This window comes from Oncorhynchus mykiss, chromosome 20 (assembly GCF_057628025.1).
Source record: "Oncorhynchus mykiss isolate SJ-2025 chromosome 20, ASM5762802v1, whole genome shotgun sequence".
In the NCBI taxonomy this organism is placed as follows: Eukaryota; Metazoa; Chordata; class Actinopteri; order Salmoniformes; family Salmonidae; genus Oncorhynchus; species Oncorhynchus mykiss.
Genome location: NC_143041.1, coordinates 21,187,930 through 21,214,532, shown reverse-complemented (window position 1 = coordinate 21,214,532; position 26,603 = coordinate 21,187,930). Strand labels below are relative to the sequence as shown.

General features: G+C 42.9%; 1 protein-coding gene across 50 annotated transcripts in view; it reads right to left on the bottom strand.

The window, feature by feature from the left end:
* Nucleotides 1–26,603, bottom strand: part of LOC110499059 (transcription factor 7-like 2) — a 98,846-nt gene that overhangs the window by 14,213 nt on the left and 58,030 nt on the right. For 40 of the 50 annotated variants that reach the window (XM_090212547.1, XM_021575894.3, XM_021575895.3 and 37 more), the window contains 2 exons: nucleotides 4,075–4,207; nucleotides 1,221–1,323 (listed from right to left, as the gene is read on the bottom strand). In XM_090212547.1, coding sequence (XP_090068673.1) covers nucleotides 1,221–1,323; nucleotides 4,075–4,207 — 236 coding nt within the window. Of the gene's footprint in view, nucleotides 1–1,220; nucleotides 1,324–4,074; nucleotides 4,208–13,742; nucleotides 14,846–26,603 lie in introns of those variants that run through there. The other 10 variants (XM_090212563.1, XM_090212564.1, XM_090212562.1 and 7 more) reach the window with 6 other exon arrangements.

Genomic DNA, 26,603 nt, shown 5'->3' with positions numbered 1-26,603 from the left:
AGGAGAGGCAAACTCCGAACAATTTGAATACCACAAATTTGATAGGAATGGCTAATTAAATTTCATAACCCTTCGCTCGGTGTCGACGGAGAGGGAGCCCCTTCCTCCCCAAGCTGGAACTAGGTGTTTTGTTGTGATAATTAAAGACGAAGCGCGGGACTCTTTAATGGAGCCATCACGCTAATTGAGGTCTACACATCCAAAGACAACCAATAATGAATGTAAATTTATACCAAAATAAAGTGCAGCAAATCAAAGGGTGCCGTGGCTGCGCTCGGGGCCTCTTCCGGTATTTACATCGCGGTGAGAAAACATTAAATTAACAGAGCTTAATTTGTAGCCTTTTGTCATATTAACAAGTGTTGACAAGAGTTACCAGGGGAGAGCCCCCGTGTGGAATTCTGGGTAAAATACGGGCAATCACGGTTCATTAATCTAATTGGACAATACAGAGAAATGCAAAAATGCATTTGCCACAAAGAAGCAAGTTGGGGCTGGAGCAAAGGGGGGGGGGTTAGGAAACCGCAGTGTGCTTCTAAGGCCCAGTAGTTGGTCCATTGCCAGAATGTATGAACTGGAGACAGTGGTCAGCCAGGAGTCAAATCAGTGCTTGATCAAAACTGAGAGGGCCCAGTTTGAGATAAGTGGATACCGAGCTTTCCCTATGTGCTCTGCTTATGATGTTACCAGTCAGGAAAATACAGAAACCAAGCTCTTAGAAAACCCAACAAAACCAGAAGACATTGCCTCTGACGGAGAACCATTTGACATTATAAACTGGGTGGTTCTAACCCTGAATGCTGATTGGCTGATAGCCGTGGTATATATACCACAGGTATGACAAAACATGATTTTTAATACTCTAATTACGTTGTTAGCCAGTTTATAATAGCAATAAGGTACCTCAGGGGGTTTGTGATATATGGCCAATATACCACGGCTAAGGGCTGTCCAGGCACTCGGCGTTGCGTCGTGAATAAGAACAGCTGTTAGCCGTGGTATATTGGCCATATACCACACCTCCTCGGGCCTTATTGCTAAATTACATCATCTACATTAGGGATGCTGATTTTATACCGTAACGATATACTTAATGATCCAAACCGCTAAATAGATCTACATCTAGACATAGTTATAAACAATGTAGCCAGCACATGCGTGGAGCAATAAAAAACATGCTTGATGACAGTGGAGAAAGAGGATAATAAAATGTTGCTTACTGTGGTACTAACCAGCCTAGCGGATGGGGGAGCTGCCCTACAGAGCCAGGCGATAGAGGGTAATAGGGAGATATGTCTGGGTGTTGTGGAGGCCTTGGAATTCCTGGAGAGAAAGAGAGAGAAAGGGTAGAGAGAGCAAGGGTAGAGGGACAAATAAAGAGGGAGAGAAAGATGGACCCCGAAACATCAGTCAGTGTTAAATTCCTCCTTTGTGTGTTTCATAATGAACAGAGTCGACATCACAGGAAGCTGGGTGGGTGGAGAGGAGGAGGAGGAGGAGGAAGAGTGGTTGCGCTCACATGTACACAGTGCTAAATCACACGTCCTGATCAAAGCTGTTTGAGTCTGGCGGTACGGTGTCATAACGTGCTGAGAGAAAGGGGGGGGATAAACAGGGTTCGACTTCATATAAACCTAATAAGTTCTCTTACTGTCATAAGCATGAATGAAGGGATGTTATAAACCGTCTCTGCAAGTTATTAATGGCCAGCTTGTTTCATAGCTAATATACTGGATGACACTACAGTGTTGTATTTGCCTAGCAGTCTTTATCTGACATAGGCTCTTACAAGCATTTCGCTACACCCACAATAACATCTGCTAAATATGTGTATGTGACCAATACAATGTGATTTGATTTATGACTTTCGATAACATCTATGACATGCTTATGACATTGTAAAGTAGGCCTTATAAATAGGGTCCCTTGGGTTTCCAGCTTCTTTTAACCAGAATTAGTTCATCCTATTCCTCCTAACGTTTTTAACAAAGACAGAAATAATGTAGTTTTCTCATCTGATACAGTGACAGAGATGTCCTACAGAGGACACTGCGAAACAATCACACATTTGCCAATGTCGCAATCACTTGCTGTGGCAGTTGACAGGCAAATAAAACATGCAGACAAGCCACCCAAAACATTAGGCCTCCAAAGGTCTGTCGTAAAAAAAGGAGGAATGGCGAAAGCGAGGAAATTATGGCTTTTCCATTTTTCTGGTGTTGAGCGTTAAAACATGACAAGGAAGTGTTTGAGTTCCACTGGCAGACAGCACAGCGGAGGGACTTTTATTTGCTCTGGTGCATTATTTTACAGTGGTCCTGCCTGGCCTGCATATCAGTGCAGCTGTGGAGCAGTTTTTGTTTGGCTGGTGCCAATATGGCCACAGTGGACCCAGATGAAGAGTACTGCAGAACTAACCCTGGCCCCATGAATCTGTCCACAGCCGGTGTGTTGCTGGTGTGTGTCATAACCAAAAAGCCACAGGGCCAAGCCAGGTATTTGAAAATCGGCCCCATGGGAAGGTTTCCATAGACATTGTTCAGTGACAGATGCCTAAGGAACATTTTGTGCATCCAAGAAGTAGACACACCCTCACTGAGGTTTGTCTCTCAAAACTGATGCTGAACTAATTGAGAATTTTTTAAATAAAAAGTTATAGATCGTTAAGGGTTCCAGAGTGGCGCAGCTTTCTAAGGCATTGCATCCAAGTGCTAGAGGTGTCACTACAGACCCTGGTTCGTTTTCAGGCTGTATCACAACCGGCCGTGATTGGGAGTCCCTTAGGGTGGCGCACAATTGGCACATCGTCAACCGGGTTAGGGTTTGGTCAGGGTAAGCTGTCATTGTAAAGAAGAATTTGTTCTTAACTGACTTGCCTCATTAAATAAAAAATTTTTTTAATTCCACATTTGTAGTTGAGGAGTGTTTCAAAAATGTTGTATGCCCTAGTTCTATAGACATAGCAGCACTGACTGACGCACTCCTCAGAGGAAAGAGTTCCTAACGTTGCTCTCCATTGCCATCCAGTGCTGAAGTCTTAATATAACTTGTTAATTAATTCAACAACACTAAGCTCAATTAAGCAGACCATTAACTGGCACATTAAACAGCAGCTGGGTCATTATCACCCTTTTGTGAGGAAAATCATAATAAGAGACCATTATTACCTCAAAACCCTAACAAAACAACCAGAGACCCTTCAAAGCTATTCAACACTAACTCAATATTATGTACAACATATTGAAAGTGAGTTGACCTGCTAGGTCAAAATGTTTATTGCTGGTGGACATTTAACATGAAGGAATGCTACATTTAAATTCAGTCAGATGGATGGGGAACATGCTGTGGTGTGTGTGTGTGTGTTTGTGTGTGTGTGAGAGAGGAGCATTCAGGCATGTGAAGTTACACACACACCCACCTCCTCCTGTAGTGTCAGAGGAGAGAGGAAATAGTGACCCTCCCCTCCCTGCCAGAGCCAAATCAACAGGCTTACTTACTTCTGCAGGACCAGAGACACAATAGCACAGCCATAAGGAGAGAGAAGCTTTCTGTCTGAGTAGCCCTGACTGTTGTCTGCCCTCAAATACCTCACACCTGGTCAGAGAAAGCAGGCCCTGCAATGCTGTGCTTTGTAAGGGCTATATCTTCCATAAATAAAACTACATTTGATCAGCCAGTCGTGTGTGTGTGTGTGTGTGTGTGTGTGTGTGTGTGTGTGTGTGTGTGTGTGTGTGTGTGTGTGTGTGTATTTGTGGTGGTTGCATAGGCAGCAGTGGTAGCCTTTGTATGTGGACAACAATAAGAATTCTTCTGTGTTCTGTTGAGGAATTCAAAATAAACATTTTTTTTCTTCTCTTTTGTTGACCTTGGGAGAAGATCTCGTGGCTATTGTATATCACTCTTTGGATTTGAGGACTGTGTGTCTTTGGAACATTGGCTGGAGTGTTACCTATTTCCCAACCATTTTTACCATTCCCCAACGGGGCATCAATGTAGTGTAGTGTAGTGTAGTGTAGTGTAGTGTAGTGTAGTATAGTGTAGTATAGTGTAGTGTGTGTATGTTCTCTGTCTTACCTGTTTTGGGGTCCACGTCTCCCTGTAGGTGCGGAGGGGGGTTGCCCGGTGTGAAGTGCTCATTGCTGTAGGTGATCAGAGGCGTGAGCGGGTGCACGTGGTGAGGGTGCTGTACCACTGGGACTTTATTAGACTATAAAGAGAGGGAGAGAGAGGAGGGGAGAGGGGGAGAAAATAAAACAAAAGAAGAGTGTATTAATATTTGGGTTAGGGGTAGAGATGGCAGGCGCCTGCAGTAGAGTTACAACATGGCTCAGAAAGCTCTAGAAAATTGAGAGCCATCAAATGATCAACCCCCTCGGAGCGCCAAACCGCCAGAGCAGAGTGAAAATAGTGTGCTTGGTAATTAAGAACACTTTTGCGGCGACACTCCTCGACTCAGTAATGCTATCTCAGATGCAGGGCTGTCATTTTAGTTTTGGACTGGGGCTGCATGACAAGGGGGCCTCTTACTGGGGGTAGATCGATCATGTGCAGACCACCAAATGTGTAAAATCCACACCCATTATAACAACAGTCAGCAATCCTCTACCATCCAACCCCTCACTTAGTGCTTCACCCTACTGATTCCCTCTCCTCCCTCTGCTATACACCCCTCTACCCCTGCCCTCGCTGTCCCCCCAGGGTCTGGTTTTGGAGGGGGGTAGAGGAGGAGGGGAGGTAAAGAGGACAGGGGGGCATTGTAATAATAGAGGGGAGAAAATCCATTTCTACATTTTTGCCAAATTAGTTTTAGCTATGTAATCTGCTCTTTGTGCTCCTAAGTGGCCCAGGCCCCTTTTTCAATTACCCAAAGATTACAGTTAAGCTGAGGGGTGCTCCGCCATGGGCCATGTTAACCAGAGCTCAGCCCTCTTCTCCAGGCGCGCACGCACACACACACACACACACACACACACACACACACACACACACACACACACACACACACACACACACACACACACACACACACACACACACACACACACACACACACACACACACACACACACACACACACACACACACACACACACAGTAACCAGATTAGTGTTCTGGTTTAAACCACTGGCGGTGAGCTGGTCTTGCTCTTCAACTCATATTCTGTCCCTCGGCAGTCAAAGAGGCATCACTAATCAGGCTTGTGGTAACATGGCTGATGTATGCTGGGGAAAAGGAGAATGAGCTAGCTGGTGTGTGTCTCTGTGTGAGTAGAGAGAGGGAGGGAGGGAGTAGGAGCAATGGGGGTGTGGGTAATGTTCCCTTCACAAGTTCAATTTGCACTCTTGCAGTCCAAACACACTCATTAGCAGCCCTAACCATGGCGAGGCACCAACCCAAAACCTGACTGTGGCAATTTTCCAATAGACTTTGAAATGCATTAAAGTAGGAGAGGGAGGGAGGGATAATGTATGGACTCTATGCTCATTTAACTATACAAATGCAAAGCTGAGGGCCCTAGGCAAGACACGTGTGCAGAGCTTAATGCTGAAAATCCATCATCTCCATAGGCTGAACCAACTGTGAGCAATTTATGAGATACATTTCTGTGTAACTGACAACCAGATTGGTCTGAACTGAACTGTACCAGGCTGGAGTGGGTAAAGTTCCCTTCCAGTGGAGCTGTGAGAGGGGTAGAGAGGAGAGGGGAGGGGGAAGGGTAGCGCCAGGCGAGAGAGGGAGGGGGGAGGGGTGGCATTCCACACCGCATGGTCCCAATGAAAGATTAATGAACCCAGTAGAACTACTGGGAAACATGGAGAGACTCTGGGGACTCATTCACAGCCCTGAGCTCAAAAGACTGGAGAGTGAGAGGAGAGAGGGAGGAAAGAGAGTGAGAGAAGAAGAGGGGAGGGTGTTGGTTGTGGTACACGACTCGTTAAAATGAATACAAGACACAAATCAACATGTTTCTTCCCCACAGTCCCCATATCTAATCTAAAAATCTTCAACAGAGGGATAAAAAAAGATGGGGAGATGACAGCTGCCAAACACAGCTGACGAGGTAGCCATTGAGCAAAACGCACTGGCTGCCCCAAACAGCCTTCTCTCCTCTACCCCCTTCAGTAATGATGTGAAAGAATGTTGTCAATTCTCCCTCTGCTGAAAGGCTTTAGAGGCCATTTAAATGAGTTATTTTGTCTCCATTGAGAGACTGTTTAAAATGCCCATCCACCAAGTATGCATTAAGAGCGAGAGACAGCGAGAGAGATGACAGAGAGAGAAGGACAGAGAGCGAAAGGGGGAGAGAGAGAGACTGTTTGAGCATGATAGAGAGAGTGAAGCTGTGAGAAACTGTGCGTGTGTGAAAGAGAGAGAGAGAGAGAGAGAGAGAGAGAGAGAGAAAGAAAGAGAGAGATTGAAAGAGATGTAGAGAGGGATTTACATGGGGCTAACAGGCCTCCATTTCAGAAGCCCCGAGCAGAGCCAGGCAAATAATAGACAACGCAAGTGCTCCAGTTTATATGGCTTCTGGGCCATGCGGACAATACTGCTGTTTGGCTACTGTAGCGGCCAGCCTCTCTCTGTGTGACTGAGGGGAGGATTAGAACCACCCCATGAAGGGGGGAGGAAAGAGGGAGGTGTAATGTCGCCCATAGAGATAAACATTCATCAGCAATGGAGGTTTGCTGCCTTACAGAGAAGGCTAGTCTGTATCAAGACGAAAGAATAAATGCATTCTGAAGTATTTTTCAGTGCAGTTATTTTAAAACAACTCTGGGGAATGCCTCAATTCTATGCTCACATGCAGCAAGAGGGGTGTGAGAGTGAAACATTCTGTGCAGCTTCCATTTGGGTCAAGTTGACTCACACACACACACCTCTACATGCCCTAGAGTCCAGACGTCACTGACAAGTCCATGAGTTAAGCTTTTGCACTTTCACAGAGAGAACAGGTGAGTCATACCAGATTCCAACACCTACAGTGCAGAGCCCATATGGACTGTAACACACGCACAGAACTTAAGTAGAACAGCCATGGAGAGAGGCGGGATGATTTTTTGTTTTACTGATATGAGCCCAATCACACCTGAAGTTCAGGCCTTTGCAGAAAACACAGACTAGGTTCACACCATATCAACAATACAGTTTAGTCCCCCCCCCCAAAAATAAGATATAGCCTACACTGCGTGCACACACACACACACACACACACACACACACACACACACACACGCACACACATCGTCCATTAAAATGAAGCCTCGGTGCAGCACCTGCTTTTTTTCCCATTAAAATGAAAGTAGGCCTAGGTGCAGCACCTGCTTTTAACACCCTCGGACAACAGGCGCTGACGGAATCACACCACAGCTACTCAAACAAGTGGAGCATTATACAAAGCACACATGCTAAACAAAGGAACTACGTGGGAGTATTTTCTGTTTCTCTACAAAGGAAGGAGCAAAGCCGACTTCCTGGCCCTGTTGCCATCACTCCCACCACTTTCAGTATTACTATAGACAGAAATATACCAGGAGACTAATCACGAGAGAGCTGTTCAAGAAAGTGCACACACGCTCAAACGGGCACACGCGCTCAAACGGGTACACAATCAACACACAATTGTATGAATTTGTATACACTACTGTTCCTTGGCCTTGATTAACCATTTCAAAGAAAGTGTCCTGCAGAAATTCCAACTGCTGAAAGGCTAAACCCTTTACAGAAGCTCTGTAGTCCTACGGCATGTGCATACACCTCTGCACACACACTGTAGCGCACTTTATAAATATATATACATAAAAAGACTCACACTGCCAAGAAAGACAACTGTTTTTTCTCGAGAGAGTGTGTCTGTGAGAGCGTACATGTTCACATGAGTGTATGCGTGCGTACGCTGAACCCCCTTGGTGTGAGTGACAGTCGCAGTATCAGGGTCTTGACCCCTGGTGGTGATCTCACTAGTGTCTGGGCTGTGTGGATGGAGAGAGGGCCTGTGTGTTTGTGTGCAGGCCCTCTGGTTGCCACGGAGAGGCTGTGTCACACTCACTCAGCATCATTGTCCGAACCCTGACCCCTAGGCATTCCCATCAGCCACTCATGCAATGGGGCTGATGTATGGCGGACACAACTTGTCCGCGTTTGTTAGGTATCCTCTTTCTTTATGGTTCAACTGACCATGGTTTTGGATCTGAAAATAAAGCGTGACCTTTATCAAGTGGTATTTCACGTTCCAATGGTACATTTGAGTAAATAACTTCGTTTTTACAATATTGTTTATCATTTAGTCTACGAAACAAATCAAACTTTGTCAAATCACTTTTTGAGCTGCTTCACCACAGGCATGTGGTAATGACAGTTACAAGAGGATACCCTGTGAGAGACAGAAACAAAGAGGAGGGGACAGAGAGAGAGAGAAAAGCAGGACAGGGAAAAGCTGTTGGCCTTGCATTTCCGCCTGGTGGCACCTTGCAGGGCAATTTCAAGACTAAATGTGAAGGTGGCGACCTTGTGGCCCCTGGGGGGCCCTACACGTCTCTCCATGCTTTATCTCATGATATGATGAGTTGTCACAAAGCCTTGCAGGCTCTAATGAGCTGTAGTGGGGTTGAGTGAGGGGGGCAGGGGGACCAGGGGGGCAGACAGCGTAGTGATGGATAGGGGTCCTCGCAGGCCCACAAATTCCAGAGCAAGCATAAAAAGCTGCCAGGGCACTGATCCCCTCCCAAAACGTGCCTGTGGCCCGCATCCAAGCACACACACAGAGACACCATGCAGAAAACACACACTGTGCAAGAGGAGTGGGAGAGAGGGAGGGAGAGAAAGAAAGAAAGAGAGAAAGAGAGAGAGGGAGGGAATGATTGGAGCTTGTGTGTGTGTTTGTGTGTGTAGACTGTTACATTATCTGATAGGTGCAAAAACAAAACACATGGCAACATCAAAATTACTGTCCACGATCACAATAGGTCTTATTGGCGTGATAGGATTTATTTTCATAAAACATTCAAGTTTACCTCTAAGGCGTTAAGAGTGCCCGCTCCAGGCAAAATATTATTGTCTCCAAGCGACACCCATATCACATCTCTGTTGCCAGTAACTACATTTTCCCTCTCACTGTAGCAGTGATGGAGATCAAAGTGAACATTCACAAAGATACAGATCGCAGGCTACACATCAAATCCTAGTAACGATGCCATATTTTCATTAATGCAACACCTTGGGGCCAAACGAGCAGAGAAACACATTACATACCATTTTGTGTTGGTTTCTTTACCAATACAATATCTTAAAGCGTAATCTTCTATGAACATACTGTATATACACTCTTAGAAAAAAGTGTTCCAAAAGGGTTATTTGGCTGTACCCATAGGAGAAACCCAAAAGGGTTCTTCTACCTGGAACCAAAAAGGGTTCTTCAAAGGGTTATCCTGTGGGGACAACTGAAGAACCCTTTCAGGTTCTAGATAGCACCTTTATTTTCTAAGAGTGTACAGTGTCAGAATAAAAATACACACACTAACTTAGATCACCATATTTTATTTAAAACTGGACAATTTCTGCAGCATTAAATACATCAATATTTTCCATATTTAGATGTGGAAACAACCCTCACTGTTGTGTTTGCACTAAAATGCTATCTCAGTAATATCTCAATGCTGTGTTGGAAAAAAATGAAAGAATTTAGGAAAGTGCCAGGCGATCAGTATTGCTATTCCAGACAGGGAGAAAAAAATCAGCCCACTCCAAGGGCATCTTGCTCTAGAGACCGAGTCAGTATATTTAAAAGTTAATCTATTCACTTTGCTTCTGTGACATGCTTGCTGCTGATCACAGGACCTAACAAAAAATGTATCTGGGCCAAAGCCTTTGCTCTCACTCTCCATCTCTCTTCATTCATTCATACATATTGAAGTCTGTCATTTGTCAAATTTACATTTTGCAATATATCTTCCATATAACTTTGTCAATGTGATTTTAATAAATAATTGTCTAAAATGTATTTCATATTGAGTTATATACAAGAGCAATGTGCTATGTGTGTTTACACTTCCCCATTAGAATGTAATCATCTCTTGAGCTTTCCTACCCGAGTTGAAGTGGTGTCTAGAAGCAGTGATACTACAGTGCAGGAGCTACACTGAGTTCTGTCATCAGCTTTTGAAATGCAATCAGCGTTTTACATTTTCAGTTGAAAGAGGAGGCAATTATAATTTTGAATTAGACGGCAAAATTAAGAGAGGAATATGTTAATTTGTGGGTTATTTCAATTATATTTTCCATTTCATGGTTAGACGTGAGCATGATCAAATAATGCTTTGTCTAGGAATTACTATTCAGTTGGATAATAAGGTATGATCTTTTGATAAATAATACAAAGTAATACTGAACTAACTATTTTCATTTGAATTCATTAGTAAATAACGGTTTATAGATTTGAATAGCAATTTAAAACAAAATGGGAAATGCTGCTTTCTGTCTTTGGCCTGTTTCTGTAAATGTACACTGCTCATTAGCATATCCCCACACACACCTCCCAAACACAGGCCAAGATCAAGAACACCCCCTCCCCGCACATAAACATACACAGCCACCTAAAAAATAAATAGAAGCAGAAAGGAATATTTGAAAGGAAAAAGCTTTAAAGCAGATGACCACCAGCCTGCACTTACAGGAGAGGGAATACCCGTCTGGGTCCCCCTTAATCACAACAACCATCATCTGAACCTTAAAGTTCAACGGTAACATAATCAAAAAGTGATGGAGAACAGGAATTGAGAGAAAGGGAGATGAAGAGAGACAGTGAAAGGAGATAGGGGAGTGTGGTTTACTCACCCAGCCACTGAGATTCAGATGCCAGCAGCCGATCTGCTGGAGGAGGGGGAGCCCGGAGGCAAGGACTCCTCCTTTGGCTCCCCTCTCCTCCGGCCCCGCTAAAACGCCCTCACTCGGGTACATGACCCCCCGCTTACTATTCACCTGCCCCCCACTTCTCCTCCCTCACTACAGAGTTCAAAACCACTGGCCTTCCCTTTCTTCTGCACACTCTTTTTCCTCCTCCACTTCTTCTTCTTTGTCTTTTCTTAGCCCTCACTTCTTCTTCTCCCAAAGTGCTGAAGTGTGTGCGGCTGGGCATGTGTGTGTCCCTCAAACCGAGGCATCCTCATTGCGACACGAGTGGCCCATTGTTCCCAGGATTTTATGATTGGAGGATCCACAGACATTTGTGTCTGAGGATCCACAGATGTGGTTCAGGGTCTGGGGCCTAGCCTGCCCCCCTACCTCCCCCAAAACAGCATGAGGATCTCCCAGCTTCCTCCACCACTCTCAGCACCTCCTCACAGCTTCCTCTCTCAGGAAAGTTTGTGCCGGTCACAAGAAATGAAAGCGAAAAAACGAACCGAGAAAAAAAATATAAAGTGCTGCTTCTCAGTGCAGAGAAATCTTCCCACAAGCAACAATCGAGAAAAAAATACACAACAATATAGACAACAAAAATATTGTTATTACAAAACTCCCAGATTGCACACTTGTATATGTGTCTGTATGTGTGTGGGGGCTCTGCAGTCCCTCCAGGATGCCCAGAGTCGAACTGGCAGCTTGAAAAGCTTTGGCTACAACAAGGTAAAGTGAGCAAGGAAAGAGACAAAGAGAGAGGGGGAGAAAAAAGAACAAGACACAACATCCACAAAGGGAGGGCAGGCTCAGCAAAGTGTAGCAAACAGTCACTTATCCATGTGATACTGACAGTCCCCTCTCCAACCCAACTTTCCAGGGGGGTAGGAGGAAACGAGAAAGAAATGTATTTGTCTTCATTTTGACATGGACGTGACATCTACGTGGGGTCTTCTTTCTGTTTTTCCTTTTCTGTTATTTTTCTGACCAATAATACTGAAGATGGGAGGGTGGTGGATTCCACTGTTAAATCCTCCTGACCTCTCTGTGTGAGAAGATCAACTACGCAAGGCCTAAAGCCTCCATACCCCCTACTGCTCTCTCTGTCCTCCGCCTCTGAAACATTATTATCTTGAGATAATTTCCTCTGAATATTCGGGCCCCACAACCATGCTCCTGTCCCTAGCGCTTTCCAGGCTCTTACCACTTCCAGGGCCTTAGAGCAGGGCAAGCAAATGCAGGACATGTGCCTTTCACCAATTAACAAGTAGGGTGATTAACTAATTGCACAAGAACTTGCTTCACCAAGGTTTAATTTTATATTTTGAATGTAAAGGAAATATACAATTGTGGTTTTTAATAAATCTATCGTTTCAATATGATTTAGTGACAAAAAAAGTAGGTAGAGTTGACCGATGGTATATTCCAAACACATTGTCACCTAATTTTACCTGGTGACAATGAACAAAAATATATTTGCAAAAAAGGGGTGGCAGGTAGCCTAGTGGTTAGAGCATTGGGCCAGTAACTGAAGTGTTGCCTGATCGAATCCCCGAGCTGACAAGGTAAAAATGTGTCGTTCTGCCCCTGAACAAGGCAGTTAACCCACTGTTCCACGGTAGGCCGTCATTGTAAATAAGAATTTGTTTTTAACTGACTTACCTAATTAAATACAAAAATATATAAAAAAAATGGGCAACTGAAAAGGCGGAGCAGCATATTTAATATCTGAGCAACAATAAGATGACAACAACGGAAGCAACAAAAACCTAACGCATGGCTTTTTCTCCAATATTTTATTTCAATCTTCTTTTTTATGCCCTGCTCTTCTCTGGCGTTCGCCAGAGGCCCTTAATGCCAAAACAAAGCCCTGGGAATGTCCTTTACATGGCTCCCACAAAAGCAATGAGGCTCCAGCTTGACAAGTAAAAGAGCCCCAACAACGTGGCGGCTAATTGCCTTCCCTCCCTCCATTCAGCTCGGCCGCCACACTCCCGCGACCTCCTTTGTCCCACGTGCACTTTCTTAAGTAAACTGACAGTTCGCCCGCAAATGATGGACAGCTCCCAATCAGCCGGCCACAATGGCAACAGTGCGACCAACAGGAGAGACGACCCCTCTGAAAAAAGAGAGAAATAAAAGACCCTCTATCCCACTCCACTGTCTCCGGTGCACACACTAGACCAAAAAGTGTGCAAGAAAAGAAACGAAAGAGAGGAAACCGGAATGGACAACAATGGATGGCGACCGTTACAAATCCTGCTCATTTGGACTTAACTTTGAGGAATACAAGACTGGACACAAAATGTAAATGATTGGCATACACTCAAAGAGACGCCCCTAATCCAGGCACATTGTTTTGTGATAACATACCATGATAATTGATTTAATAGAATATTTACAGATAATACAAATTGAGTTTCATGATTTAAAATTCAATAAAAAAAAAAACTATTTCAAAATGATTTGAGAATAACAACAATTAAAATGTATTAAAAAAACAATACATTAGAAGAAACTGAATAAAAAATACCTGATATTTAGTTATTAATAGTACAATGCACTTCACTATTTTCATTACCTTAATCATAATTGATTTATTTATGATCAATATATTATTACAAAATAATAAATATAATTTTAAATTAAAGTTGACCATGTCAGACTGTCAGACAAAGCAATCAAACACTGCCTTTCAACCTGTCACTTAGCAACTAAACTATTAGAAATTGCCAAATGGAAGACATTCAATAATGTCAACAAACTCCAATAAAAAATAATATTTACAGCCAGACAAACCAACTTACATTAGTTGAACAATAAAGCACAGGAGGTAATAAATAATGTCTTACCATTTAAAAGAGCTGTATTTGGGATGCTGCTCGGTTCCTGGTTAAAACAAGCATGCTGGCGCTCATGGTAGCGCACAGACTTCAACAAGACGCCCATCACCATGTCATCCACTAATCCACTGGGGGGCAGCACCTCATCTACGGCAGCCCCTCGCAAACCAAACGCCTGATCGGCTGAGTCGATAACACACCAGCCCAAAGAAGAGGGAAAGGACCGGTGGAGCACCAGCCAGCGATGGCAAGCCCATCCAGGTCCGACAGAGGAGAGCGAGCGAGCGGCCAAACTGGGCTGTTCACACTCAGCCCCCTCATTCATTCACACACACTCTCTCAGGCAGCGTTGCTCTCCTCCACGTCTGACCAGGAGTCCCTCTCTCTCCCCCTCGCCCATCTTCATTTCCCCCCTAATAAGCTCCTTTGTGTCTATCTCTCTTTCTTTGATAAGTTGAAAGGACAACAAAAAGAATTGAGAGAAAGAAGTGAGGGAGAGGGAGAGAGAGGCTATCCTTCCGCGGCTTGGTAGACATAAAGGTACTCGAGTCTTCTATAGGAGTTTCCCTAACTTGGCTAAACTCAAGCAGTGGGGTGTCCCTCGTCATGTCATTAATCCTCAATGCTAGCTACGCTCCATTCACTAGGAGTAGGACGGAATAAAACGCAAAATCAAAAAACACAACACAGGGCAAAAATACATGTTTTTAAAAAGCCAAAGAAAGTAATCCGATCGGGCAGCGAGTGTGTGGTGTTATGACCAAATTGCCCCCTGGTCCTGCCTGACGGTAGCCACAGATTTTGATGAAAGGACCCCGTAAAATACGATACCAAAAAGACCAACCAGACATTTATTAACAAAAGAGCCAGCCACACTGTTAAAGCTTTGCAAACTCCACTAATCTCTAAAGACAACAGAAAAGAAAAATCAGCCCGACTCCAAAGTCAAACAAAGCCAGAAGACAAGCCAACAACAGCAGTTAACAATAACAAAAATACTAATAAATTGAAACAAGCCGGTATGGTTCCTACCGAACTTGCAATAGGAAATTAAGCCCGGACAACTGGTGGCTTGAAGAGAGGAAGCCCACTCTTAAAGCCGTGATCCGACCATCCACCATACCACCGCTGTGAGCCTTTTAACCATAGCAGAAAAAAATTACTATTGATCTTCAAATGGCGATAATTTAAAAGATCAAAAAGATTAAACAAAATCAAGAATGTGCTGACTTACCATGTTACTCTTTTTTTTTGGTTGCAACTTTTATTAAAAAAAATATATATATTTGCTCAAAGATGAGGCATCGGAGGTGTCAAATTTTTGTAGCCGTCTCTTGATCGTATTACTTCTGCAGTCCTGGTTTCCAATGCGTGTGAACTTTTTCCGTTTCTCTTTTATTTTGTTTGTGGTACCTAGCTTTTTTTCCTTCCTTAAGACTTTAAAAGCCTTCAGCTCAGTAAACCAGCACAAATTATCTTGCCACCTTGCGCAGCTCTGATGCTTTGGCCGCTAACTTTGGAAGGCCCTTTACTACTGCATCAAAATTAGCATTGTCAAAGCAGTTAATGAATATTAATATTGTATTTGTCATTGGAGCTGGCCCATTGCTGAACTCCAAGTCATCCATCAGGGACAAGATTAAGCACACAATTATTTCTGACTGACAGGGACCAAATCTGGGAGATTTTTTTTCTCCAACAATTTAAAGAAAAAGACAAAACATCATCTTAAGGTGCCTCCCTGGAGACAAGAGACAAGATTAATACACTTTTAATGAAGCAAGATTTCATTGTGCGTGAGCTGGAGGAACGTCAGAAAAAAAGGACGTAAGAAATATTCTGACTCACGATTTTAACCGTTTTTACTAAAAGGACTGAAACCACAAATTACTAATATTTTCTGTGACAGCAGTCAAAAATTATGATTCAAGTACTATTATAATTTTTTTGATAGAATCTGAATTCTAATCAACGTTTCTCCCTCCTTCTGGAATACTTTTTCCTCAGGGCTTTCTAACATGAGTTGGAATGAAGAGGAATGAGAGATATAAACACGGAATAGTAAATAATTCCTGCACAAATTTGACATGAAACGTTAATCAGAAACCTGGACCTCCAGCGCTCTACGTGGAGCCCGACACAGTGCCGATCACCGAGGACCACACAGGCAGCCTTCCACTACCACCCGCTACCACCATTTCAACTAAAACCTGTGAAACCCTTTCCCTACACCATCAGAACAACCCGCTTTCACCATTACAGTTCAAACTAAGGAACCTTTTCCCAATAATCTGAAATACAGTACCTACAACCCGGGACGAATATCAAACAACATGTCTGAAAAATCACATATTTTCTAATCGAGACTGTATTTTTAAATACAGTGCCTTAATCAACAGCATTCTTACCTGCACCTGACTTGCTGAGAAATTAGCCAGGTAACATGCCATTTAGTTTGCTTTTGCATGTTTTTGAAGAGCAAAAAAGCACAGATCACACACATTTTTTTTTTTTTGTCTTCTCACGCTTGAGGCTTAAGATTTTGAACAAACTCTACAGTGCGATACCGGTTCTTTTCACCATTCTTTGAGGTGCTTTCACCGCTTTCCCTTTTCCTTTCCCGTTATCCGTCAGGGGTCGACCCAAATAGGAACCTTTTTTAGGGCACGTTTGGAATTTCTTTCGATCTTTTCATGGAAAATACCACTTTGAAATATAGTAAAAAGGCACCAAGGGGGTGTACGAAAAATGACAGATGTGGGGCATTAATGCCACCGGCCCTGTGAATTGGTGCAGGTCGGGGGTCAAGCTATGGGCACACCTTGGGGTGTCGGGTCCCTGTCGACCACCCTGCAGGACCCCTAATACCATTAGCAACCCTTAGATGAACATAAAAAATTGGGCTTTTGTTCTCAAGGTGCTGATCCGACTCAAACAGCCCAGCGGCACTACCACCCCAAAATACAGATCGGAGTGTTCTATTGAACTGAAGAAAGCAGCATAGGACCGCTCAATATCAACATTTTATGGCGCCTCAAAAAGCCGCAGGCATCGATGTGATTGTTTTCGGGTGTTTTTATTTTTTAGATAACTTTGCAGTATATACCTTTAATTTTTATAAGAGCTTGATTATATTTGACCTCACAATGAGTTTAAAATATCATATTTTGATATTGTAAGCTTTAAAAATGTATGATCATGGTCAATAAAAAAATGCTATACCAAAATACCAAATGCTATATTTAGAGTTTTAATTTACCTTGGGTTGTAATTGAGTTGTAAAATATAACCAATTTAGCAATATTAAATGAAGATATGGTTAATATTACAAATACAATTGTGTGTTCCTCACAATGCATTTGGCAATTTGAGATTGACAAATGCTGGTCTATATGTCTACTTGAGCATACATTCATAATAATAATAATAATAATAAAAGTAATAATAATAGCAATTATAATTATAATTTTAGCAATTGCACGAACACAGACACACAGCCCAATTAATTAGGTGTTCACTGGAGCCTGTCTTTAAGAGTAAACAGCAAGTAGAAAACCCCTCCATGTCTTAATGCATGTTGAGAGTCTATAACAGGTCCAATCTAGGTGAGTAGAAGGAAAGAGGAAAGGAGGAGAGCAGGCAGCTCTGTGGCCCAGCGTGATCACATCAGCACTAGTATCAAATTAACTCTCCGACTTTTAAACTTATTGATCTGCTATTAAGACACTAGTGAACTTGATGAAGTGAGTGCTGTAGGTGACTCGGGGACTTCAAAGTCTCACGCGAGCCACATAAAACAAGCCACTTTGATCCCCCCTTGCCTCGGATCTGGAGAGGGGCTTCTGAGGAACCCCCAATTCGTCTCCTCTCTCTTCTACTCTCCTCTCTCCCACTCACCCGAGGCCCGGGCTTCAGTACCGGCTCTCTCTTTCTCTCCATCCCTCTCTGGCAGCCTGGAGAACTGGCACAGCACTACTGTACAACCACACACTGTTAATTGCACATATTCAAGGGAATGATTAACATGGAGAATACAGTAGCTTTTACAGTGGTGCAGATCTCCTGTCTGATTCAAACAAACACTTACATGAAAACACACACACAGTTTGACTGCATGATACGATGCATCAAAAATACACATTCACGTCGGCTACACTGCCGGTTCTAAAGATGTTACCATTAAAATTCACTGCTGATAAAGAGGGGAGTCTCCTGACCGAATTTACAGTATTTATTATTGTAAGGATAAGAGGAACAATGCAGAGTGCTAGATAAAGCATTGCTATTGTGGCGACCCCCCCCCCAGGAAAATATGAACTTCCATATTAGAAACTGCAGAATGCCAATCATACCTGGGATTTTCTTTTCTCCTTTTGTGCCACTGGGTGGAGGTAGTAGTTAATGTTTTCAGTTCATGCTAAATCACAATTACATTTTGAGATATAAACAAATCCAGACATGCCCACGGAACACCATATTTTCCGGGCCAACCCTCTATAGAGCCTACTTTAAATAACATAACACAAAAAGCAGTGTCTAACTCACTCACTAGAAGCTCTATCTGCTGTCTCTCTCCATTCCACTATTAGAACGGCTGGAAAATGGTTTTAAAAAACCCCACTGGTTCTGCCTCCACTAACCCACAAGGGCCGATTAAAGTAAATATGAATGGCTAAATGAAGGACCGGACAGTGTTTGCGCTTAGGCTCCGGTGCTCAAAAGGTGTGTGTGTGTGTGTGTGTGTATAAGTGTGTGTGTGGCTGCGCTTGGAGTGCCAGGGCTAAGCTGTGTCTGTTTAATTAAGAGGTGTAAACAGATGACAAATGTGAGACAGTTAAACATTTCATGTGTGTTTATCTCTCCCCTCTCGCACTCATTTATTTAGTTCAGAGAAGATTCTAGAGTGGGTGGTGTTAAAGACTGATGGGAGAGACGGCGTCGGATTAAAACGCAGCCGCCACGCTACCGTGACAGTCAGCAGGCAACAGAGAGAAATTTCCTGACAATTGTTTTGACATTTTTTACTGCTCAACTAAATTCTGTTTGATAAAAAAAAAGCTAGGGATTATATAATTAATTGAATAAATTCAAATACTTATGCTGCTATGCAGCTGTTGTTAGAGGCAATAATTACATTGGTTTCAATTTTGATGACATTATGACATTGCAAGACAAAACATTGGAATTAGATTTTCCATTTCAAATAGTATCAAGTGAATTGACAATATAAAAGTGCAATTAATATTGCTATAACGTTCATGACCGCATTCTCCTTGCAAGTAAGATCACCTGACAATGTTTTTATGCTTCCTATCTCGCATTGATGTATATTGCCAAGAGTCAATGTCAAATCGGAGCTGCGCAACACCCGCAGTAAATGCAGAACGAACAACGCCTGCGGCACACGCATCCTTTTCTTAACCCACTTGCAATATATAGCTCAAAGTTATCATTTCCATTGTGACAATGTTAAAGTCAAAAAAAATATGTTTGGGGGGTGGATAGGGGAAGGAGAGGCATGAGAGGCAGGAGAGAAAAAGCAAAAGAAGAAGGAGAGGGAGAAAAAGAAGAAGAGGAGCAGGAGGAGGAGGGGAAAAAAGAGCCCTGTGCCACGAGCATATATAAGAGAACTTTCACCAATTAGTGGGGAGAAACGGGAGAGGGAGCTGCCGCAGAGCCGGCACTCAAAGAGCCAGGCCTCGCGGCGGAGCTGTCATGTCGGCAGGATTGATCAACAGGCCTGCTATTTCTAATGGCATGTTGTCATGAAGCCGCAGCCATGGGGAGCCACCTGCCTCAGTCCTCCTAGACAGCAAAGTGTGTGTGTGTGTGTGTACACGTGTGTGTGTGTGTGTGTATGTGGATTTGAGATTGGGTTGGGGGGTATTGCAGCAACCATATATACCTATTCCGTGCCAGTATATCTTTAACTAACAATTTGAGAAGGGCCTCAATTCCTCCTCCCCTCTCTTCCTTCCTACCTTACCCATCCCTGATGTGTTCAAATGTGACAGGTGCACCTGTACTGTTTTAATCTCACCTAGTCCAGCCAGACAAAGCGTGTGTCAGTGCAATGACTGCAAACATGAAAATGTATAATATTGTTTTAATTTTTCTATTTCCATTGATAATAATAATACATTAAATCAATTTAAACCTCTCAGCTGTTCAACTTGTACTGTTAATAGGAGTGAAATTAAAATACAATAAATAGAAGATTAATTTCTGCTAAGAAGCAATTTTTTATTCCATTTTCATAACAAATCAGAAGTACCCATTTCATTGAGCTATAAATGATTGTTTCAATCAAGAGGCTAAGCTGCATTAAGTATGCAAAAATGTACTATATACTATAAAGCATCTTATTTGATTAAAGCTCATTTACTGAAAATCTAGCCAATTTTAAAACATTTTTGTATAATTTAAAACGGTTCTGGGAGAAACGACGCAATCAAACAAAGGAAATCGCTCAATAAAAAATGTGTCACGTTGCTCCGTTTTTCAGTAATGCGGCAACAGTAACTAGAAGCCTTGCTTAATTTCTAGCCTCCACTGCAACACAAGTGTGGCCTCACTAACGATAAAAAGTCAAATAAAAGTTACAGAACTTTCGAGTTCAAGGTAGCGCTAGCTACTTGGAGTGTATGTCACGTACAGGTAACCTTTTTATCGGGCCTGCCTCTGGTCTCATCAGTCGATTAAATTCTCTGCCGGCGGCAGTGGCTTAGCCGAGGGACACGGACCAATAGAAAAATATTTCATTGTGTTAGCATTTCAAATGGCGAGTTGAGGGAGGGGGGGTGGGTTGGAGAGGTGGGGGGAAGAAGCGCAAACCGATCATTGCCAGTGGAATTAATTGGCTATTCCGAGAATAATGTCCCTTACCCATGATCCTCGGAGGGCCGAACGCCAGCGGAGGCCACTTTTTTTGTTCGGTGTCTTCAAAAAGAGGACTGCTTGGGGGTACTGACCGTATTAGGGTTTTAGCTCAGACCCCTAAAGGCCGGGTGAAATAATCAGAGGCGCTGAACCAAACTCGGCTAATCCGCATCCTAATTAAAAACTCAGAACCCCATTACACCTCACCGTAATGCCAATCGAAAAATAAATACTTTTAAAGAAATAAAATGGAGTGAAAATAAAATTCGGAACATAAAGAGAAAGAATAAAACAACGATATATGCAGAGAGAATTTTAGAACAATGGACTGCACTAGGCTTTCAGCCAACGCTCAATAAATGGCTCAAGATGGAGCTACCATGGTGGTGCTTCTATCCTTTTATTCAAGGGGATTTGGGTTTGAGCTCTGTTACACATCGCCCAAGCATATGCAATGACCCTAACTGATATCGGTGCATCTTTTAACCATATCTTAATCTAACCTTTTTAAAGCTCTGTGGCTTTTCAGACTCAAAACAGCATTAAGAATGAGCATTGTTTGGAGCTTGGGGGAGGCAGCCCTAGGAGACGATTCCACAGAATTGTTGGGCCTGGTCCGGGGCAGGAGCCCTCTGGATAAACAGCTGCTTATGCGCACGAATCATCAACTCTATAGAGCAAAGTGGGAAAACAACCCCCCCCCCCCCAAAAAATATCCAGATTAGGGTGGGGGGGGGGGATCATCCCAAATGCTCCATCTCTCCATATCGACCACTTTGGGTCTATAGTACGCAGTTTGTCGATATTATCCCCCCCAAAGACGGACGGGCGAATTCGCAGTGGTCCCTATTACACGCCTCTCCTTCGCTCATTGTGAATTCAGTCAACGAAGTCAATCTTATTAACTTCCGCACTGGTTCACACATGACATTTTCTTCAATTTTCTCGGCAACATCAAAAACATCAATTAGCAGCTGGAAAATGGGAAGGAGCGAATGACAGAGTCCGATAACAGACTTATTTGAAGCTGAGGGTAAATCTATTCTCCGGTTTCTGAATGTGTTCATTACAATTGCATTTTCAAAGAAGACCTCCAAATAGCAAAGAAATTAAACGTATCTTCTAGAAATGTCCAGAAATTGTTTTTTGTGTGTTTTTTTAATCCTGTGTCTATCTCCCGGCCTCAGCGGGCAACACAAAGCATAGTGGTGCCGCATTTTCCGTCTCTCATTATAACAGCTCACAACTTCCTCCACAGAACTTGAAACCCTGTAATGCCAAATCCAACCCGGAAAATAACAATTTTAAAGAAATGTAACATTTTCCTATGATGGATGGAGACCCAGATAAAAATAACCCTTTAACCGACCTATTGTCAAAAAAAAATATAGACCGACTGTATGATGATTTAACACCTACTTTTATTTTAAAATAGTGATTAAACACACCAGATATCATATCACATGGCAAATCTGAGGGAAAAATATGTTTATTGAGTATTATTTAGTTGGTTTTTACCCTTATCCTATCTTTAATTAAAGTCTAAATAAGTGAAGACTTCAATATCCAAAATCCACTGTACTGAGAAATAGTCTTGCAATGTATGTGGCATGGTATCACACCCCTTACTTTTAAGTTGAACCTTGCTTTTAAATGCAATATTTCCTTCCCCTTACTGGATCCTGGATACTTGAAATGCTATAAAAAAGATAAAAAATAACATATTAAATATCATACATCAACTCATTTCAATTGATAATTTCCTGCTTTTTACATCACATCACAGTGTGTCGAAATATGAACCTGCATATTAAAAAAAAAAACATTTCTTTGCTCAACTTTTCCCCTTTCGCAACATTGATGAACATGTAACCCAGTAAACTAAGTAAAAGGCTATTTTTTGCTGATATCCAAACATCGTCAGACGGCTTCCTCATGCTTGAGTTACATCTCCGAGGGGGTGAACAAAAGCAACTTTAGTGGCTGCGGAAAGACACTCGTAATGCTATGGGGGAGAGGGCCGATCACATACAGAGATGCGCGGATCAGGTTCCTCCGGCCCATTGATTTCTGATCTTTTGACATTATTTAGTTGCTTTTTATTTTCTTGCCCGTCTTTCTTCCACGTCACAAAAGACAGGGATGTCCAAACAAGCGACGGTGGGGATATCTACTATCTGTCAAAAGAGCAGGCTTTTCCCGGCACTGAAGCAGTGGAGTGCTCTGACAGTGCCGAGAACCATCGGGATGAAAATATCACTCTTTATAATGGGGCTAATCAGATTTCGGATGCTATTTGCCTTCTAGCCAAGGGGAGACGGGTGGCGTAGAGCAAAAGGGCTGTAACCAATACACTTCCCCTAGTCCATCAGAGTCACTATCTGTCCGCACCTCAAAAAGAAGGCCTTTAATGAGGTTAGATCCATTTGAGGTGTAGCTATAGGCTATAAATCACACCAATACGGAAGAACACAACTTTAAATGTATGGTGACACATCTACCTGAATTTCTATGTACAACATTGTAAATATGGCTAAAACAAACAAGCTGGCTAAATGCAGAATGAAATGAGTAGAGGTGCATTTGTAATACCTCTGCTCGATGAATGCTGAACATACAGAAGTGATCATTTCCATTAAGCAGGGATTAGATCATCTTTCCCATGTGCTTTCACAGGCCTGTTGCAGATTAGATCACTGTGAAAATGGTCAAATGGTTCTGTTTATCTCCCTGTAATTATTTTGATGCAGATGACAGAGATTGTTTGTGCGGCTGTGTGTAAGGCTTGATGACGTGGACAACCACACACACACACAGACACACAGACAGTGAGATAAAGACCTCGGCATGGACAAAGCTGAGTGGCGCCTCTAAACACCATTAACCCATTAGATTGTTTTAATAAAAACCTTACAAAAGGACCCATAGTAAGTGATTTGAAATACTGTTTTAGGTGAAGGAGCAGGTCCAAGCACACACAATTACTATATTCAAGTCAAGTAATGACTGACAGTAATGTTCTTGTGACGTGACACAAATTGACTTTCAATGAGGTAGAAAAACTGGGCGACCACGGCATGGCGTTTGCTATGCTAGCAGACAGTGCTTCAATCAGGGCCACCCGCACATCTCCCACAGCATCAATTGTAAGGGAGAATTCATATTGGTTGTTCTTCACAAAACATGACTATCAACCACTATCAAGTCAAACTATTTTTTGAAGAGATCTCCATCATATTTTTCCCATTACCTGTACATTGACAGTTTAAAAGAGCAATTACAAGGTTAAAAATAATAACTGTCCTTCGCCAGGGCAAGGCATTGTCAGTAACCCAGATGTAAATAATGCTGTCTTTTTATACTAACATATTTTATTAGCCTAAGGAATTATTAAAACATGTTGCAATAATAGAGGACCATGGCATTGTTATATTCATTCAATTCCATGCATTTTACAAGCAAGCAATTCAGCTTTCTTTTGTGTGGCGCAATTGGTGATACTGTACCTTAAACAGTACACTCCCATCATGTCAATTGCTTTGTAAATAAGGATGCATTATGAAAGGAAAATTACACGGGCAAGAGACTGTAGTAATAGTTTTCCTCTTCGGGACTATAATACATGGCATCCAGGTCAGGATAACCAATAATATACACAAAGCACTAACCCTTATTTTAGTTAAATGCTCTCCACAGACTGTGCTTATTTGAGACCAAAACTAGCGATCAATTGTAGAGTCGTGACTCTTTATAATCACTTTTATTTCCAGTCCATTAAAGTTTGGCCGTGTCACTTGATTACTCCCTTTTGTATTTACCTTTCCAATTACTTTTAGAGTTTGGGATTTACAAATGTGCACTTTCATGTCCCGTGTTAGCAGATAAGTTGCTGCTCCTTGCCATGAAAGAAGCGTTTTAATGAGCTGCACTAGGGTTAATTGGTTCGCTAAGATCCCAGAGTCATGTGTCTCAATATGAAATTAAACCATTTCTTGGAGTTTCCACAACTTATTTAATTACAAACACTTCAGCCCAATTTCTATTTCTCACAGAGTTGAAAAAACGGCTGTGTTGATCTGACCGTGTCTGCTCGTTTGTTTATGCTGGTTGGTCTTACCCTGCCTTCCCATGATTCCTGACACCGTCATATGTTCTTCATAGATAGCCCATGGTGTACTTTCAGATAGGCAAATAAACATGATCCAGTGTAATGCGTAGGTGCATAAGTGTGGTGGTCAGAAAATGGCACGAGTCACCAATATGATTGGTCGATTTAGTATTTGTCCTAGAATTTGGTAGCTACTGTTTATAATTATGCTTACTTTTTGGAAGAAAAAAATAACTTCTCTCACACCTTTCCACTCTCTCCATCTTACCACACACACAGAGTCCCCCCCCCCCCTCACACACACAACCAGCGAATCCCCCCTAAAAGACTGTTCCAGTCACTTGCTATTAGGAACTACATGAGGTGAATCCGCCCGTATAAAATGCCTTGTAATTAACACTGGTGCAAACGTGTTAAGGTTACCCTCTGGTAGAAGGGGTTCAGTACTCTTGGCAGTGTAATTACGGGTTCCCCACAACGCACCAACCATCTCACTTAACATCGCTAATTCAATCCATCTTCATTTCCCCAGCACCACCCATCTCATTGATGGATAGCTATCATTAGAGGGTGACAAAGCACTGAAATGACTGAGGCGTGTGTGTGTGTTGGGCCTAATGTCGGGGTGCCGTGCAGGAGGACGCATCCTCTCAGACACACACTATTGCCTTCTAACAGTGGACCTACAAATTACCAAGGGGTGTGGAGAGATGGGACAGAGTGAATGCTTTTGGGTCAGAGAGCAGGACGCATACTGGAAACACATACATAAAAAGCACACATATATTTGAGTATACGCACACCACTTGGCTGCCAGTGACCCCAACACACAGAGAGGCTATGGTTCTGCTCGGCACCCTTTTATAACATGCTGCTCAGACAGCAGACACACAGACACACGTCTCGTGTTCGAAGCAGTCCAACACTAACCACAGGCCCTGATTGAGGGAGACTGGTCTGGTGGTACTCTATATTTTCAGTCTATATATTCAGCCCCAGCCTGGCTGTATATCTTAATTATGTGCTCTGTTTCTTTGTGGAGTGGCGGAGAACAGTCTCCTAGTCATCCCAGTGCAGCAGAAGGTCTCTGTCATGAGGCTATGTTAGACTTTATGGGCTCTGTCATACCCACTGCATCATTACACAACTCACAACCAGCCGGCCCGAATGCCTCTCTAAACAGTGTGTCGCACTCAAACAGGCAATTGCGCGCACATTGTACAAGGCCAACAGCTTCACATGAAGCGACGCTTGTTTGTAAAATCTTTAAAATAATAATTCAAGTAAGGTCCTACATACTTGTTTAATGACCCGCAGTAGGCCTATCTCTTATTACACATGGGCATCTGAAAATCAACAACCCATTCGGGCTACAATGTGGGATAAAAGAGAATAAACAACTGAGAAGGAGGTGAAGAGGAACAAATGCCCAGAAGAGCGAGCCCAGCTGACGTGTGGCTATAGCAGCCAGGCAGCCCTGCGCTCAGCTCAATGTGATTATCTCCTTTCTGGCTGCAGGTTTCGGGGTCAACGGTGCCACACACACAAGCCTGGCCTTGCCATTTCAATGATTGAATTGAATCCGGAGCTCTCAATCAATTGTGTTCAGTGACCCCAGAGACGCCACTGTGGAGAAGGCCCACCAATGTCTCACCGTCCTGGGGAGGGAGCCTAGGCCTACAACAAGCCCCTATCCATTAACCAGGATCCGGTGCCACCGGGTTGAGTAGCTCAAAATGGCTGCCACACCAGGCAGTGGCACTTCATGTTTTTACCCGGAGACGTGGAGTCTACTGTGGGAGGTTTGTTTCGTTTTTTTATATTAGCAGGGATTTAAAAGACATTTTGACACCTGGAGTTGTAGGCACTTCCACAAAAGACGC